Here is an 18,638-nt window from a genome sequence, read left to right on the forward strand (position 1 = left end):
TACACTTAAACATAGGACGGCCTTAGAATCGGACTTACGTCGGCGTATCTACTGATACACCGGCGTAATTCTTTGAGAATATGGCCCATTGTTAATATAATTACTGTCCCATTTGAAGTAATCCAAGCATATTCTCAGTGTTCATTATTTTGTTGGTCACCCTGCGCCAAAAAGTGACTCCCGTCACACATGTGTTTCTATGTTTGTGCTGGGAGCGTGCTACACAGAGTGCTCCCAACACAGAGAATGGTACTTGAGACTCCCGATTTCCAGTCACCTGATCATTGTGATCGCCTCTGATTGGCTTTCACAGTGACCAGTCTATGTGCTTTTTTTTCTCGCAGGAGAAAATTATATAAACAAACAAAAGTGTGTAAAAAAAATAACAATTTTTTTTTTTAATTCAGAAAAAATTGCTAGATCAAAGTTTGATTTAGATCAGTGTCAGGGTTAGTGTTAGGGTCAAAGGTCGGGGTCTGCAAATTTTATGTAGGATTTTTTAAAAACGGCATTTTTAAAATTAGTATTGGTGTCAGTGTGTTTTGGTAGTTAAAAAATAAAAAGCAAAATGCACACTATTGTTTCTGGGCCCTACTATGGGTACAAACAATAAATACCATACACATATGTGTTATTTTTTTTACTATTTTGGGCCAGTTTTCCTTTGATAATAAAACAAAATCAGGAGATATCCATTACCATTTACCAATTAAAGGCCAATTTGTCTTGAAAAAAAGGTATAAAAAGGTCAGTGCAGATAATAATATCATCAGTAGGGATGGGTGAACGGTTCGCCCCGAGCATGAATTCGGGCTGAACATTTGCATGTTTGGCCATTCACAAAACATCTGAATTTGCAGGGTGTTTGCCCCAACAAACACCCTACAATGTACTGAACGCTGCAATTTGCCCAATCAGGGCACAGTGTAAGCTGTTTGTTAACGAACGGGGCCAGGAAGCCGGCCGTGGTGTCCTTAACAACCCATGAGTCATCACGAGCTGTCAATGGATTTCTCCGCTGACAGCTGAGAATAAAAAAAACTGGATAAACAACTATCTGGATAAATAACTATCCCAACTGGATAAACAAAGAAGTTGCGATCATATGTACAGTTTAACTAACACATGTCAAAGTTACAAAATTGGGTCTGGCCGAAAAAAGTAATTCTAAAGGTTGTAATTTAATAAATATTTAATAAAAAATAAAAAATTAACAAACATGTTATACTTGCCTGCTCTGTGCAGTGGTTTTGTACAGTGTGCAGTGTGAAATGCATCAGGATGTGTGGTGTGATGGATGCTCATCTATACATGACTACATATATTACAGAGGATACAGAACAAACTCACCCTTATGGGATCTGAATTCCTGGATTAAACATACCACTTCCTCTTTAATTTTGTTCTCTACAGGTTTTTTTCCCATTCCACAATCCCGTAGTGTTGAAATTGTGAATCTCCTCATCACCTTCCAGTTCTCTCCATGAGCAAAGACAATGCCTGAATGGAAGGATACAAAATAATCCATGCAGACATATGATATAAAACACATTTTTATTACATTCTGTATTCTTTCAAAAGCCTCAATTCCATTTTAATTCAGCTCATTGAATACTTGAAACCTGTCTTTTTGCAGATTTGTCACATGGTACGTGAAAGTTAACATTAGGCTTTCGGTGTGAATGCTTGTTCCATTAACTGGTAGACAGGGAGGGGCATTACTTTGTTGGAGTTATAGTATATGAGGAATAAAGGTCTGTGTGGTAATTTTGGAGGTGGTGATGCTCCCCAGTAATCCAAAGAGATGAGGAGGTGGGGCAGTGACCTGGAATCTGTAGAAATATCATTTTGCATTTCATAGTTTAGAAAAAAAAAAAAACTGTGTGACAGACCCGCCCAGTACCAAACTTGGGTGCTTTCATCAAGATATATAGCCTCCTACAGTCTGGACATAGGAACCAGATAATATAGCGGACTATCAAAAGACTAGCCAATTATAGCTTAGATGCAACCTGGAACTCTCTTTACTGAAAACTCACACAGAATATATAGCACACCAGATCAGGTGAGCCTAATCACATTATTGTAAGCAAAAGAAACTGCTATTCCACCTCTAGCAATTCATAGCTAACAGTGATTTAATTAACATGAACACATTAACAACTAGCCACTTAAACCAGCCTAGGTGACCAGACTGCCCGGCAATAAGCCTACAGCAAGGTACATTACACATTATCATAAGTATAAACACAGAGCTGAGCAGACAGACAGAATAAATAGGTGACTCAATTAACAATGGGAGAAAGATACTTAACACATAACACCTTTAACAGATTATATAAGGATACTGCAGATCAGGTTACTTTGAGCTGATGATTAGGGATGGGCCGAACACCCCCCTGGTTGGTTTGCAGCAGAACTCCTGAACAGGGGAAATGTTTTAACCCGAACAGCAAACCCCATTAAAGTCTATGGGAGCCAAACAGGCTTTTGTTCTGTATATGCTACAATCGTGCCACTGCACATTAAGGGGGCCCCCCAGGCATGATATTTAAAGGAATGTTTCCCAGACCCCATAACCCTTTTATGGCCAATCACTTGCATATAATGTCGTTTTTTTTCTTACATTTTTTTTACTGACACTTTTTTTTTATTCTCAGCTGTCGGCGGGGAAATCCATTGACATCTGGTGATGACTCATGGGTTGTTAAGGACACCGCGGCCGGCTTCCTGGCCCCGTTCCTTAACAAACAGCTTACACTGCGCCCTGATTGGGCCAATTGCTGCGGTCAGTGCATTGTAGGGTGTTTGTTGGGGCGAACACCCTGCAAATTCAGATGTTTTGTGAACGGCCAAACATGCAAATGTTCAGCCCGAATTCATGCTCGGGGCGAATCGTTCACCCATCCCTACTGATGATATTAACATCTGCACTGAGTATCACAATCTAAAGCAGTCCTTGCTGGTTATGGGCATAGAGGCCCTAAATATGAATCTGAGGCATAGATTCCCAGAGTCTGTGTGTTTCGGGTAGACAATCCCAAATCCAAAGTAAGACCACTCCCCCAGGCACACATCTCCCAAAGAGACTACTCTAGTGTTCCCATAAAACCAGGGCCCATAGTCAGTAGGCAAGAAGCCACCCTGCAGTCCCCTCCAAAAGCCCCTATCCTGGCTGGGTCTGTCACACACAGCTAACCTGATATAACTTTACTGGCTAGTTCTACTTTAACTAGAATTGTCTGTAATATGTAACATATACAGTCCATGTATGCCATTTACAGACTGTAATTTAGGCAAAATATACTTTGAATTAAAAATATATATATCAATACCATTTCCATTTGTTGTTTTAGCAAATATTGGGCCATCTGGTCTTTCATTAAATTCATCGGCGTGGTTAATTAGTGCATCTTTTATGATGTCATAACCACTTAAGACAACCATCTTTTCCAAACCCAGCTGGATGCTAAATACTGGACCGTATTTCTTGGATAGCTATAAAAACAATATGACACATTATAGAGATAACAAAGAGCACATGTTGATCCCAAACAACATTGTAAACTGATGCTTACTTGACATGGCAGGTACAATACATCTATGTATGCTCATGTTTCCTTTGATCCTCTGTGCAACGCGCTGAAACCTTCAAATCTAGGGAACTCTGATATAAAAATACTGACCGCCTTCTGTGCTTTTTGGTATATCCTTGTATCTTACGTGCTTTAGTATTGGTCTGTTAAGCTCCGTACACACGATCGGACCTTTGTCCGACCAAACTCACAACGGAATTCCATCGGAGTAAATGAGAACATGTTCTCTATGTACACAGACAGAATTCTCACCGCTCCAGGTGAGCCTCGTGATGATCAGGGGTTGTTGAACCACCAGGGTGCTGGCAATGCGGTAATGGCAAAAAACAAAAGAACAAAAGCTGGACAGCCGCACTCCAAAATTTTCTTTAAAAGAGATGTCTTTATTTTCAACTGTGCATACAGTCACTGCAAGCCCACAAAAATCAGTATGGCCAACGTTTCGCACTGGCGTCAGTGCTTAGTCATGGCTAGCAAGGTTCACACTACAAAAAAAAAAAAAAAAAACCTTGCTAGCCATGACTAAGCACTGACGCCAGTGCGAAACGTTGGCCATACTGATTTTTGTGGGCTTGCAGTGACTGTATGCACAGTTGAAAATAAAGACATCTCTTTTAAAGAAAATTTTGGAGTGCGGCTGTCCAGCTTTTGTTCTTTTGTTTTTTGCCATGTTCTCTATGTAAACTCCGATGGAATTCCTCGGAAAAAAAGTCAGATGGGGCATCGGGTTCTATGTCCCATCAGATTAATGCTACTCAAGAAGGCATTATTCCGACACAAATTCCATCCTGCTCTGGTGCAAATTCCAGTATAAGAGGAACTGGTCACACTAACGTCCCCCACACTAATGGCTACACCTCGGTGAAACCTAAAAAAGGTCATAATAGATCAAAAAAACTAAGACCCCGGGTAGAAACACTTGAGGGTCAATATGGGGGAGGTGTAAACCATCATCCACCTCGTAGGAGGAGGCCTTCGTATTATGACGATGACCGTGGCCTCTATGGTCATGTGAGCCATGAGGGTGCTTATGATTCCCCACTGAGAGGCTACCAAGGGTATACTCACTCTGGCCGTGATCGTGATCATCATGATACACGAGGGGTGCACCATAATGGTCGGAATTATGGAATTATGGATATACCCCTAGGAATAACCATGTTCCAATCCAAAACAGCCAAAATTCGCCCCCCTTATGCATTATGGGGGTAGTGACGCAGTGGATGAATCTAGCACCTTTAGACACCCTGAAGAATATTTGGACCATTCAAGAAGGTTCAGACGTGAATATGACACACCCCAAGTGCATGAAAGGAACCAGTCACCTCGTTTTTTTCCCATGGACAACATCAGACCAAAAAGGCCTCACGAAGAAAGAGGGGTGTCAGAGGGGGGAGGAGGGTCAGGACCAAAGAAAAGAAAGAGATAAATATTTCAGGAGTCTTTAACCTTAGTTCGGCCCAACTTTCACAAGGTGAGCAGGCCCTACTCAGTCAAGGTTTAAAGTTTGCTCCCCCACGAACTCTTGACAAATTCGAGACCTTCATAGATGCCCACAAACTAATTAGAAAACTGAACATTAAGAGGCATTTTCTTCTTAACCCTATGGGAGTTAGAGACCAAAATCGGGTTACATATGTAGGTGCACCAGCAGGTTCTCTACCATCAGCAAGTAGTGAGCCGATTGGTGATGTTGTGGTTCCAACCAGACACACCAAATTGGCAAATGCTTCTTTATATAACCCACCAGGTTTTATTTCACCTTCCTTACAGACTTTTAAGGAGCTTGTTTTAAAGGATATAGCGGACCTGAAAGTTCCCAGATCTAGAAATACATTTGAATTTCAAAGTCAACTGAAACAAATCTGTAAACGTAATGATCTGGTTGTACGTCCAGCGGATAAGGGTGGTGGAGTGGTGGTCTTGGACAAAAGCGATTACATAGCTGAAATGCATAGGCTTTTGTCTGACACCACCACTTACAGCCTTTTAGCCAACAATCCAACAGTAAAATATAGGAAAGAACTCCAGGCCTTAATAAATGAAGGTTTCTCACTGGGTGTTTTAAATAAAAAAGAAAAAGCTCACTTAATTCCATCAGCACCGAGAGTACCAGTGATATATTACCTGCCTAAGGTGCATAAAAGTACCACCAATCCACCGGGTCGTCCGATCATAAGTGGTTTAGACTCTATAACGGCACGTATCGGCAAATATATAGATGAGTTCTTACAGCCATTGGTTATCTCCACTCCATCCTATTTACGTGATACCACCCAGGTTATCAATTTACTAAAAGATTGTGAATGGAAGAATGGATTTTTATTAGCTACTGCTGATGTAAATTCATTGTACACGGTCATTTCACACCATCATGGCCTAGAGGCGGTCCGTTTTTACTTACAGCAAGATAAGTCACTTTCAGTTATTCAAAGAGATTTTATTGCTAACCTTTTGGTGTTTGCAACCAGCCATAATTATTTTTGGTTTGGTGGTGATTATTATTTACAGAAATGCGGAGTAGCAATGGGCGCCAAGTTTGCCCCTAGTGTGGCAAACCTGTTCATGTCTTTCTGGGAAAAAGAAGTCATTGATGTCAACCCTCCAAGTCAACTCAAATTGTGGAAACGTTACATTGATGACATTTTGGTGATCTGGGAGGGTGATACCCCATCCCTTGATAGTTTTTTATCCAGCCTAAATATTAATGATCGAGGAATTTTTTTAAAATATGATATTAGTGCATCCACAATTAATTTTTTGGATCTTATTATCATTGCCAAAGATGAGACATTAACTACTATGACCCATTTTAAAGAAACTGATCGCAATGCATACATCCCTACTACGAGCTGCCATCACTCACAATGGCTTAAGGCTGTCCCAAAGGGACAATTCCAGAGAATTAGACGCAATTGTACCTCCCTACATGATTTTCAACAACAGGCCCAAATTCTAAAGAAGAAATTCTTAGATAAAGGCTATAAAGAAGACAGTATTGATGAAACTATTTTGACTGTCAGTACTTTAAATAGAGATCAGCTTTTAACCACAAAAAAGACAGATACTGATAATAAAGATTTTTTCAGCTTTGCTTTAATTACTGGGTTCTCTGACCAACACTTCTCTGTAAAAAAGATCTTAAGAAAACATTGGGGTGTTTTAAAGAATGATCAGATATTGGGATCGATCATTCCAGAGAAACCCATAGTAATTTTCAGAGGAGCACCATCATTACGTTTAAAGGTTGCCCCAAATATAATAGATCCTCCTAAAGTAGTAAATTTCTTTCAAGAAATGAAGGGTTTTTATCCATGTCGAAAATGCAATATTTGCAAAATTAATGCATTTCAGGGACGCAAGCTTACTACTTTTCAATCTACTCAGACCCTTAAGATATATGACATTGAGACATTTATTACCTGTACAAGTGACCATGTGGTTTACTTAATACAGTGTCCCTGTAAAAAACAATACATAGGACGAACCAAACGAGCTGTTAATATTAGATTAAATGAACATGTAGGTAACATAGGTAGAGGATTCTCTAAACATAATTTATCTAAACATTATGCGAAGCATCACGCCCAAAGTATTGATGGTACATTGTTTCTACCTATGGAAAAATTACGTCCACACTGGAGGGGTACAAATAAAGTGCGCACTATCTCCCAGCTTGAGACCCGCTGGATTTTCAATATGCGATCATATAGGCCTCATGGGTTAAATGTGGATTGGGACATTAATTGTTTTTTAAATAATGCTTAGTTAGTTTTTGTTCCCGTCCACATTTTTTATGTTCATATTTTTATGTCCATCTTTTTTATAAAATCTTTTTAATAATGTTTTTAACATATTTTTAATATTTTTATCATATTTTTGGTTTTTTTCTTGATCTTCTAATGTTTTCAATATACAAATATAATTCAAATATATCAAGAAATTTATGATCTTGTAATTACATATAGGATTCATGACATATATGTATTTGTGCATGTTTAGAGGAGATATGTGTTGTACAGGCCTTGCATGTCATACTTTCATTAAGAGATGTTAAGTCATTGATAGCTGCGATGGTGTTTCCTATAGTATCCTTTGCTGCGTTTTTTCCGTCCACGTGTCTTACTCCCCTTTGTCCACAAGATGGCATCTATCTGAATATTAACATTCCTTCCCACAATTAGCTTTGTTTATGCGTCGCACATTAACACGTGCACGCTCCGTTTTTTCTTTCCCATAGCTCGTATTGATTTTGCCCTCTTCCATCATGGCGGATGAGGCTATATATAATGAGCTTCGTGATCACGTTCTCTCAGGCAGCCTATCCCCGTAGACGTCCGTATTGCGACGAAACGCGTAGGAGGAGCTTAGCCACAGTGACGTCATCACGTTAGAGGGAGAGACACGCGACGGACGGAGACACGAAGCGAACGGAGGCTTGAGGAAACGCCATCCCTTCCATACCATATCCCACATGCGAGATTCCAAAGTTTTTGCTGTAAGTGCACACCTGTTTTTATTAAAGCTCAATGTTTACACAGTAATGCACTATGTGGTTTCCTACCATTCTTTATTTTTTATGAACACCAATGTTTAACTGGAGCGGATTTGAATGGGATTCTATCTTTTGGAGTTATCAATACTGGTGATTCATAGCAGTGTCTGGAATAGTCTTTTCAAGGAAGACTTTAAACATCCTTATGCTGAATTAGACCGTTGAAAGCCCGGTCTTTGTCTCTGGTAAGGAGATTTCATTTCCCACACATTGGGTGACCTTTTTGGTGGAGGATCCCTTTCCTGATTAATCACAGATGCTCACCTTAATTGGACTTAATTTGCACTGATTTTTTATGGACTATTTCTTTGTCACTTCATTTATTTATATGGTTGGATTTGTCACATTGAATACCATATTGTCAATTCTTTTGGTCATTTATTTTACATTTATTTTTATGAATGTTGCATTCAACTTTTTAAGATATATTTCACATATATATTTTTCACAGGTTTAAATATTAGCGCCGTATTATCTTGTTTTTTGTTTCTTTGTTTACTATGGTATTTTAGTATTAATACTGGCAGCTTTTCACAGAAATTAATTTTTTTCACTGTTAATTTATTTACACGATAGCGCAGTGTTTTTTTCTGTCTATACAGAGAAATCCCTGGGGCATACACACGGTTGGAATTTCCGATGGAAAAAGTCCGTCTGACATTTTCCATCGGAAATTCCGATCGTGTGTACAGGGTTTTACTGTGATGGATGTTCTCATTAACCAAAAGTAAGACACATGAATTTGGAGGGGGTGAGTCAGACAGTAATTGCAGAATTTAGCTGTGCCCTGAGCCTTGGGAGTAAGGAGAAGTTCCGCTATAAACCATGAATACTGTCCGTGATACTTTTTTTTGTATTTGCATTAACATACACATTTTCATGACAAGCTTTCGGGGTGTGTCCCATTCTTCAATGTCCAAGAAGAGCTAATACACATTTTATGAGAGTGTTAAGTAGAACAAAATCTGAGAAAAAAAATGCCAAAAAAGTAAACACAGCAATGGAAAGTAATTTGGATAGTTAGTAAGATAAGGCAGAGAATGGATGAGGAGGATTAACAGTCACAGAGGTGGGGGGGTTGTAAAACTGTTGGACAGTAAAAACCAAGGTCCACATTTCATTTGATACCCTTTATGTCAAATAGATTTATCATGCTTAGTTTTCCTTTCCTGAGTAGTTTTGAAGTTCCCTTGAAGCAGGGGTCAAGTCCTGGGGAAAAAAGTGTGGGAACTCCCACCCAAGATCCACTCCCCCACCAAAAAAAAAAAATGATACGCTCATATGCATAATTACTAAACCGCATGTTTTTTTTTTTTGATCCACTGTACCTTAGTATTCCTTTATGTTACTGGCCCCTTCCTGTATATGGATTCATCGGGTAGTGTGCGGGTATTCCGTCACTTCCTCAATGCCGCAATGTCTCCTGGGAGCTTTTGTCAGTGTTCCCAGGAGACATTGCGGAGGTCTGCCGCGAGTTATCGTGGGATTTAGAAAGAACTTTAGTACTAAGGTTCGCCTGCCCCTGACAGTGACTCGAGCTGGGCATCGCCTCTTAGTGAAGAATTTGCTCGGGCAGCTCGACTGCTCTCGGCTGGTCTAGTCCTGCAAAGGGAACTGTGTTCCTGCTGTGAAAAAAGTGCAGGGACTCCGTTCCCACGCGTTCCCGCAGGACTTGAGCCCTGCCTTGAATAATTAAAACATGCATGGCTTCCATAGTGTGGTCTTGTTGCGAGAAATTATATCCCAAAGGTGTTTATACTTCTGTTGATTGTTTTGTCCTAGTAAACCTTCTTATGGATTAAATGTGCTAGTAATCCGAGTTATTTCTGTCTTCTAGGTCTGATCATATTCAGTGGTATCTGATGGCCTGACTGTGTATGATGTGTTTGGTTAACACAAGATGATTTTTGCCCAATTTATTTTATTTCAGCCAGATGGGATGAATTTCTTAAAGTCTACAAATGCTAACAGACCGCACCAAAATACAAATCTTGTAGAAAATAGCGATAACCTATGTAAATACCTGGCTCCAAAGGAAACCTGACATGAAAGACATTAAAGGCCATCCATGCAGACCTCTCCTTCTGAAAATCACAAATTTTATCCATTCTCCTTCTTACTTCTCCTTCACTTCTAGATTGACCCGGAACATACAAGAAGATGAAGACATTTCTTTGATGTTCCTGCTCTGAACAACGCTTGTCCAAGATCAGTGGCTATGGATGTACTAAAGTCAGCCGCTCAGAACAAAAGCCAGGCAACTAGGTTTTTCAGCAATGGCAAATGTTTTTATTCTTATTGTTGTCCTCATTAGGCCTTATTCATATAGGTGCTGAGGTCCAGAGAGTGAATGAGGCATTTGTGCAGCCAGTTTATGTTAGTGAATAGCGATGCAGCTGCTTTTTGGACTCGCCCACACATCTCAATTTGACAGGTATGCAGGGATTGGTGCAAGGCCCCAAATGTCCAAACTGCTCCTGCTTCTCCTAATGTACTTTACCTGCATGAAGGCAGGTGAAGTCTACTTTCTCCACTTCTGGTGGTGCTTGTCCACAGCGGCATTGCAGTTGGAGAGGAAGTTAAGAGGAACATTGCTCTTCTATTGTTTCCTGGGTTACTAGGAAAGTTGTCCAATTGAATGCTGCCACCCCATGTTATTCTGACAGCCATTTTGGATCAGGAAAAGCCTATTTAAGGCCCTGGCTCCCAGGCTTGGCGTGCATTTTGCGAGTGATTAAAGTAGAGACAGGTCCCCTTTCTGTTACGGACATAACTAGCCATAGGGATAGGTTCCTGATGAGGGAAAAAAAGGTAGGGTTCGCAACTCTGGACATCTGCCTGCTTGGGCAAGAGCCAGCCAGTCTGCATTCTGTCCCTCCTAACAGGTGCTATCAGTTTGGCTGAAACTTGCTCTCTATATAGTGTTGGAACTCATGTTTGGCTATCTTCCCACTGAGTTTATGGCAGCCTAACATGTCTTTGCATGTATGTAAAAAAACAGGTTATTTACATTGTAAGTGATACAATGATGCTCTAAAATCAGCCTCTTAATAGCCACAGTGAATATAAATCAGAAATTGTGTGAATAAAAATGTGTAAAAATAATTCCTTATCTAATGTGCACAACACATAAAGCTCCACAAATAAAAAGTGCATATAACAATCAGTCCCTGGGAGGAGCCTAAGTGACAACATCTACTGTGTAACATTACACTGGACGCTGGAGCGAGGAGGACACATGCTAATTTGGATCTGATCGTTTCGTATACAAACGCCGAACTATCTGGTCTATGTGAGTGGTTTTAAATGTACCGAAAATCCCTACCTTAATCCATTTTAATTGTGCAATGATATATTTTGTTTACTTTGCATGAGAAACAACGCAAGGGAACAGTCAGAGAAGGAACTATAGGAAAGTGAAGTGGCTGGTATTAGAAGCGCTCACCTGGATGATGTTCAGTTGTATTTTTTTCATTATTAAAGCAGGCTGACTGCTTGATGGACTTATTGTTATATGCACTTTTTTATTTGTGGAGCTTTATGTGTTTATGTGCACATTAGATAAGGAATTATTTTTACACATTTTTATTCACACAATTTCTGATTTATATTCACTGTGGCTATTGAGAGGCTGATTGTAGCGCATCATTGTATCACTTACCATTTATATCACGGTGTCAGAGCACTTTTTTAATGGTTGCAACTGTTATCATTTGTCTATCTCTTAATAATTTATAATTGGGATATTCATTTCAGCGCTTTAGTAAACAATCTATCAGGTTCTTTACATTGCACTGGGACAGTGTGTGTTATGCTGCTGCACCACATTGCATCCCACCTATATGCAGCTCCTGGAAGTTTCATTCACTATGGGCCTCAGTTCCCTCAGCTTTTGGTCGGGAAAACCGTCTGTGTGTATGCTCCATCGCAGTTTTCCTGATGAGAAAACATGCGGAAAAAAAAAGCAAACTTGTTCTTTTTTTTTCCCGCCGTGATTCCCATCGTTTTTTTTCCCGTCGTGAAAACCGTTGTGTGTATGCTTTCCCAAAGGGAAAAAAATGTGCATTCTTGTAAACAATTTGACGCATGCGCGGAAGCATAAACCGTAATTTTGTCGCCTCGTCGTAGTCTTTGGCCCCGTACACACGACAGAGTTTCTCGGCAGAATTCACAGAGAAACTCGGTCAAAACCCGGATTCTGCCGAGAAACTCTGTCGTCTGTACAGTTTTGGCTCGATGGAGCCGCCGAGGAACTCGACGAGAAAATAGAGAACATGTTCTCTATTTTCTCGTTGTTCTATGGGAGAAGGCGGCTTCATCCCAAAACTCGACGAGGAACTCGACGTGCCAAGCACGTCGAGTTCCTCTGTCGTGTGTACGGGGCCTTTGACGTCACCGCGTTCTTGGCAGTCAAAGGTTCAGCGGTATTTGGCCTGAATGTGTGTATGCAAGGCAGGCTTGATGGAATCCTGTCGGGAAAAGCGTTGGTGTTTTTCCTGCCGGGAAAACCGGTCATGTGTACGAGGCATTAGAGTTATTTTCCCTCACTTTCTGTCCCAATGACCTCTATCACTAGGGTGGGAAACAGCAGTAGAAATCCTCCATCCAACCAAATATAAAAAAAAACTAATATGAAAATATTCTGTTTATACTATGTATTTATAAAAATAAGTTACTAATAACATTAAAAATATTATGTAACTATTGATTTACACATGCTGATACATTAGCAACAGCAATAGAGCAGAATAAGGAGTCAATAGGAGAGTTTTTTAGTCTGGAAATATTGATCCTCTCATACCACCTTTACATTAAATATACTTTATTACTATCAAAAACCATATTCCTTATTTATTTCACAAACGTGACTGAAAAAGTTTACAAATCCTTTGGCAGGTCAGACAGTTCATATTTGTGATTTAACTATACTGTACATTTAGGGGCAGATCCACGTAGCGCGGCGCATATTCCCGCCGGGCGTAGCGTATCTAAGATACACTACGCCGCCGTAACTTTTTTTTTTTTTTTAAATCCTCAAAGAATGCACGCCGTAAGTTACGGCGGCGTAGTGTATCTTAGGCGGCATAAGGGCGTGCAATTCAAATGGATGTTATGGGGGCGTGTTTTATGTAAATACGTCGTGACCCGACGTAAACTATGTTTTTTTTTTTACGGCGCATGCGCCGTCTCTGGGGGCATCCCAGTGCGCATGCTCGAAATTAAACCGGAACAAGCCAATGCTTACGACGGTGACGTCATTCATACGCAAATCCCAATTTGCGAACGACATACACAAACAACGTAAAAAATTCAAAATTCAACGCGGGAACGACGGCCATACTTAACATTGAGTAAGCCTCATAATAGCAGCTTTAACTATACGCCGGAAAAAGCCAAACTCAAACGACGTAAAAAAATGCGCCGGCCGGACGTACGTTTGTGGATCGCTGTAACTAGCTAATTTGCATACTCGACGCAGAATTCGATGGAAACGCCACCTAGCGGCCGGCGAAAAAAATGCATCTACGATCCGACGGCGTACTAAGACGTACGCCTGTCAGATTGATCCCAGATGCAGTCGTATCTTGTTTTGTAGATACAAAACAAAGATACGACGCGGGAACTTTAAAATTACGCGGCGTATCAATAGATACGCCGGCGAAATTCTTTTGTGTTGGTGTTCAGCTTTTAACTATAAGTTCTCTTTGAAACAAAGTGCAGGTTAGGATGAAGGAAAAAAGCTGGGACAGCCGCACTCCAAAAAAACTCCTCCTTTAAATAAAAATCACAAAATACATGCCACAGCAAAAAACAGCACAACAAAAGAAAAGCTGACGTTTCGCACTATGCCTTAGTGCTTCTTCATAGCTAGTGTGTAAACAGTAAAATGAGTGAATATATACCTTACAACCCAATGAGTGGGAGGGGGCTCTGGAAACAATTAAGTTAAACAGGGTCCCATGTGAAGTTTGGGTGTGTCTCGACAGAAAATCAGAGAGTGTCTCATGTGGACTATGTCTCATGCAAATTCATAGTGAATAGTGAACATTGGCTTTTCTTTTGTTGTGCTGTTTTTTGCTGTGGCATGTATTTTGTGATTTTTAATTAAAGGAGGAGTTTTTTTGGAGTGCGGCTGTCCCAGCTTTTTTCCTTCATCCTAACCTGCATTTTGATTGCACTGCCTGCACCCTTGGCTCGGACCACAGGAATCAGATTACCTGGTTCTCTTTGAGCGGTTACCCACTCTCTCATTGAAACAAAGTGCATTTATCCTTTTTGCCCCCACAATCCCTTTCCTAAACTAGTCCACCTTCACCCTCGCCAGATGCATACTCATCATAAACCCCATCATGTCCGCAAAAGAAAATAAGAATAGAAACTCAACAATATCAACAAAAATACTTGATTACCTTCATAAAATCTTTCTGAGGACTCACTTGGTTGACCATGTGCAGGCTTCCGATGATTGGTAGAGGTTTTGGCCCTGGAGGATAGTTTTTGTCTTGTGTTTGGTCATTATAGACTTTGGCCAGCAACAGGATGATCACAATGGACAGAAGAACAGTGACAAGGTCCATAGCAACTATATATATATATATATATATATATATATATATATATATATATATCTGCCCAAAAAAAAAAAAAAGATGATTACCTTTTAGTGTCACTACTCAGTGGGGGAGTAGAATAATGTTAAGTGTCTGCAGCCATACAGCATACCTCTCAACTGTCCCTCTTTTGGAACCGATCCCTTTGTCTAACCTTCTTCCTCACTTAGTTGTCCTTGTTTTTAGCCAGATATCTAGAAACAAAAAAATATATATGATTTAAATATTAAAAGTGTTTTACTGGACTAAATTTTTTTAATAAAATTTAAATTATATGTAGCACTTCACCCGAAGGAGCTGCTGGTTTGATTTGGGTGGCACGTTACCTCTGTTCCTCTGCCGTCTAGGGTACTGTATGAGAGCTGTAAGAAAGTCAAAGTCCACACTGCAGGTATCTTTTTCTGTGCTTTTATTACCCAACGGGGTAAAAATGGTAAACTTAGTAATAGGTAAAAGGATAGAAGAAGTGGTAGGTAGTGGATTCAGGTAACAACTGGGTTCCGGAAACAGCCCTGCTTCCAACGATAACTTTCGTCGCCACCCTAGCCAGAGTGGGTATAGTGCACCTGGATATGCCTCTCTCACCAGCCTAGCAGCCAGGGAGTCACTCGGAACTTTAGCAAAGTCTCTGCCACAGACCTTCCCAAAGGTGGAGACGTTCTTGGTCCAAAATCCTTCTCAACACAGGATTTAGCACCCGGATCAGCTTTAGTAATTTCGTAACCGATAGGCGACCATCATTCAGCCTTTCAGAAACGATGTGTCCTTCGATGAAGCAGTAGGCCTCTCTTGAGATACCAGCCTCGTGCTCGGTATTCCCCCAGACAGGTTCTTCATCGATCAGCTTCCTCCCTCAGGACGCACAGCACAGGACCACTTGTAAATTGCAGTCTACCCACTGAGCCCACTAGGTAGATCATTTGCTCCGGACCAACGTGGTCCCGGAGCCAGAAACACTTCTAACACACACCCCGGCCAGGAGGGCCACACACAGGGGGTGGTGGGACGATTGCCCAGGTGGATGGCGGCGAAGACTACCCTGAACCAATGGCGTCTGCCCCTTAAATACCCCTCCCCAGCATGCACAGCGAGACGATCAACCCTCCTGATTGGCTGCCGAGGAGAAATTTCCACACTACCCTGTTTCTACTGCTGCCACCTGTCGGTCTGGGGTGGGACCAACTCCCCAAACAACGACAGTGTGCACACACAGTACAGCCAAAGGCCCTGAATTTAGCCAAATAAACACGGTCAGAGGCAACTAACTCTCTGACCACCCTCTAAATTTACAGCAGCACCTGCTATGAAAATAGGCAGGCGCTACATATATTATTTGTTGCTTTGAAGAGCAAAATAAAAGGAAAAGTAGTGTTAAAAAACATTTTTTTGAATCCTTATGGTCTGTGTTACTGATACTGGAAGCATGGCAGTATGTAGTCCTCAGACTACATGTCTCATGATCCTTTGAGCCTCTGTAGTTTCAGGGCGGGCTATGGGAGTCACTTGTACCAGTTCTAAGAGTTGATGTAGATGGGTCCTAGGGTTATTTTGGGTGTTTCAGGGCCTTCATCTGGGTGGTGAAAGGTGTAAATATGTTATACCTCCTCCTGTGTCATTCCTGTCTTGCAGCATGCCAAAGAATAATGGCTTACTACAAGACTACAGAGGAAGGGCTATGTGAGGTTATTATGAAGGTGTTTCCTTCATATGTAAATTAGGCAGATCACAGAGAGCAGGGCTCTGGGGAGGGCAGGATCTGATGGGGTGGGACTCTCCCTGTTTACACTGGGCGGGGGTGACTTCTAATTGTGATCCATTCAATCCTGCCCAGCAGTAGCACAGCTAGCTTTTAGAACAGGCTGTGTATGAAGAGTAAGAATGAGCTCTGGCGTGTTTGCATAGAACACGTGCAGAGCTCGCCAGGAAGTGAGCACGGCGCTGTGCTAATCACAGCCAGGGAGACATTGTCCCGATGCTCGGCTGCAGGGATCGTGAAATGTCTCCCTGGTTGTTATTAGCGCAGCGCCGTGCACACTTCCTGGCGGGCTCTGCACGTGTTCTATGCAAACACGCTAGAGCTCATCCTTAATGAAGAGGTTTCCTTCTTGAATAATGCTGTGATCTGTGAGGCAGGACATGGGAGGTTTGGACTCTTCTTGTAGGTGTGACTGGACGAGATAGAATGCTAATTAGGATGTATTCAATCCCACCCACCATCAAAGCTGTGAAGGAAATTACATAATTTGCAGAGTCTGTAAGGCTACAAAGAGGAGTGTTACAGACTCTAGCTGCTGCATGAAGTGGCTGTGGAAGTAACAGAGTCTATCAGCAGGATATAAAGAGTGTCACATGACACAAAGCCACAACTAAACCCAGAATATCAGGGGCTCTGCAGACAACTGAGCAACATGGTACAGAAGTATAATATATGCTGGGATTGATCATTCCATTCAGTTCTTGTAAAGAGAAAGGTGAAGTTAAAGTGGATGTAAACCCAATTCATGAAATTTGAGCTGGGCACATATATCTACAGTATTTTGTTATCTCTCTTCAAACAGCTAAGTCCCGTAGCTCTCTCCTGACCCGTTCCTCTGTTATCGTCCTGATAACTTCTGAAAAATTGTCGGACACATCAGATAAAAGCAGCCTGACCTTTCTGTGCAGGGAGGTTGCGAATGCGATAAATAGATTAGCAGGGAGCTGACCCTGTTACAAAACACCCCTGAGAGTTTCTGCCTATGATGAGTGTGTGCCTTTCCTTCAATCATCAATTTTAGCTATCTTGGCTGTATGCCCAGACATCACACTCTGTGTTAAATAGGAAGAGAACATTTCTTCTGGAAGATCTGAACTTTCTAAACAGTATATACATGTGAAGACAGCAGATATACATGTAAAACCTTTGTAGGGAGATTTGGTTCATTCCTGTGTATCATCTGAGGCTGTTCACTTCACTGGGTGTATGGAGGGTTTACATCCACTTTAAAATTTTAGTGAAGCTGGAGTCCCCACTAGGTACACAATGGGGCCCCATATCGTTACAGGGAGTGAGGTAACAGTGAAACGCTGGACAGGTGGAGAGGGCATTGGCTCTGCATGTCCCCCATGAGTGCACAAGTATCCGTGGTGATGCATATTACATCAAGAGAGTTTACTAGAGTTTGTTCATGTTTGTCATCTACCGGGGTTGTGGCTCAAGTGAAGGTACCTCAGGTGTATGACAGTGACCCTGTACAAAGTGCCTAGTGTAGCCCATAAGACCCAACCCTGGGGTAGGCCTCATGTGACCCTTTCTTGGTGCCCAATGAGAAATGAAACATGGAGGACGTGAAGACCACTCTATCATTTTACCCTTATGAAGTGTACACACGACCGTTTTTCATGACGTGAAAAATTCAATTTTTTTAAATGTCATTAAAAACGATCGTGTGTAGGCTCCAGGGCATTTTTCATGATGTGAAAAATGGGCATTAAAAATTTAGAACATGCTCTATTTTTTCACATTGTTTTTCACGTCGTAAAAAACGGATGTGTAGGCTTTAACGACGTGAAAAAAATGCGCATGCTCAGAAGCAAGTCATGAGATGGGAGCGCTCATTCTGGTAAAACTAGCGTTTGTAATGGTGATAGCACATTCGCAACGCTGTAACAGACTGAAAAGCACGAAGACTGAAAAGCACGAATCATCTCTCACCAAACTTTTACTAACACAAAATCAGCAAAAGCAGCCCAAAGGGTGGCGCCATCCGAATGGAACTTCCCCTTTATAGTGCCGTCGTACGTGTTTTACGTCACCGCGCTTTGCTCAAGCTTTTTTTTCACGATCGTGTGTAGGCAAAGCAGGCTTGACAAGAATCACGTAAAGAAAAACGTTGT

At 41.3% G+C, this 18,638-nt stretch overlaps 1 protein-coding gene across 1 annotated transcript; it reads right to left on the reverse strand.

Moving 5' to 3' along the window:
- Positions 1-1,249: 1,249 nt before the first annotated feature.
- On the reverse strand, positions 1,250-14,729 carry LOC120935603 (cytochrome P450 2K6-like). Its single transcript, XM_040347651.1, has 3 exons — positions 14,562-14,729; positions 3,336-3,498; positions 1,250-1,500 (listed from the first exon to the last, which is right to left on the reverse strand). The coding sequence occupies exons 1-3, from the start codon at positions 14,727-14,729 to the stop codon at positions 1,325-1,327; spliced, it is 507 nt and encodes a 168-aa protein (XP_040203585.1). The 3' UTR covers positions 1,250-1,324.
- Between the last annotated feature and the right edge of the window lie 3,909 nt (positions 14,730-18,638).

The sequence above is a fragment of the Rana temporaria genome, chromosome 4, assembly GCF_905171775.1.
Source record: "Rana temporaria chromosome 4, aRanTem1.1, whole genome shotgun sequence".
NCBI classification, from domain to species: Eukaryota; Metazoa; Chordata; class Amphibia; order Anura; family Ranidae; genus Rana; species Rana temporaria.

What these genes read in the sequence shown, in the direction of transcription:
- LOC120935603 (XM_040347651.1), bottom strand. Translation starts at nt 14,729, where the DNA reads ATGGACCTTGTCACTGTTCTTCTGTCCATTGTGATCATCCTGTTGCTG. An exon ending in CTCAGAAAGATTTTATGAAG is followed by an intron (nt 3,499 to 14,561) that starts GTAATCAAGTAT and finishes TTGTTTTTATAG; the next exon opens with CTATCCAAGAAATACGGTCC. An exon ending in TAAAACAACAAATGGAAATG is followed by an intron (nt 1,501 to 3,335) that starts GTATTGATATAT and finishes CCTTCCATTCAG; the next exon opens with GCATTGTCTTTGCTCATGGA.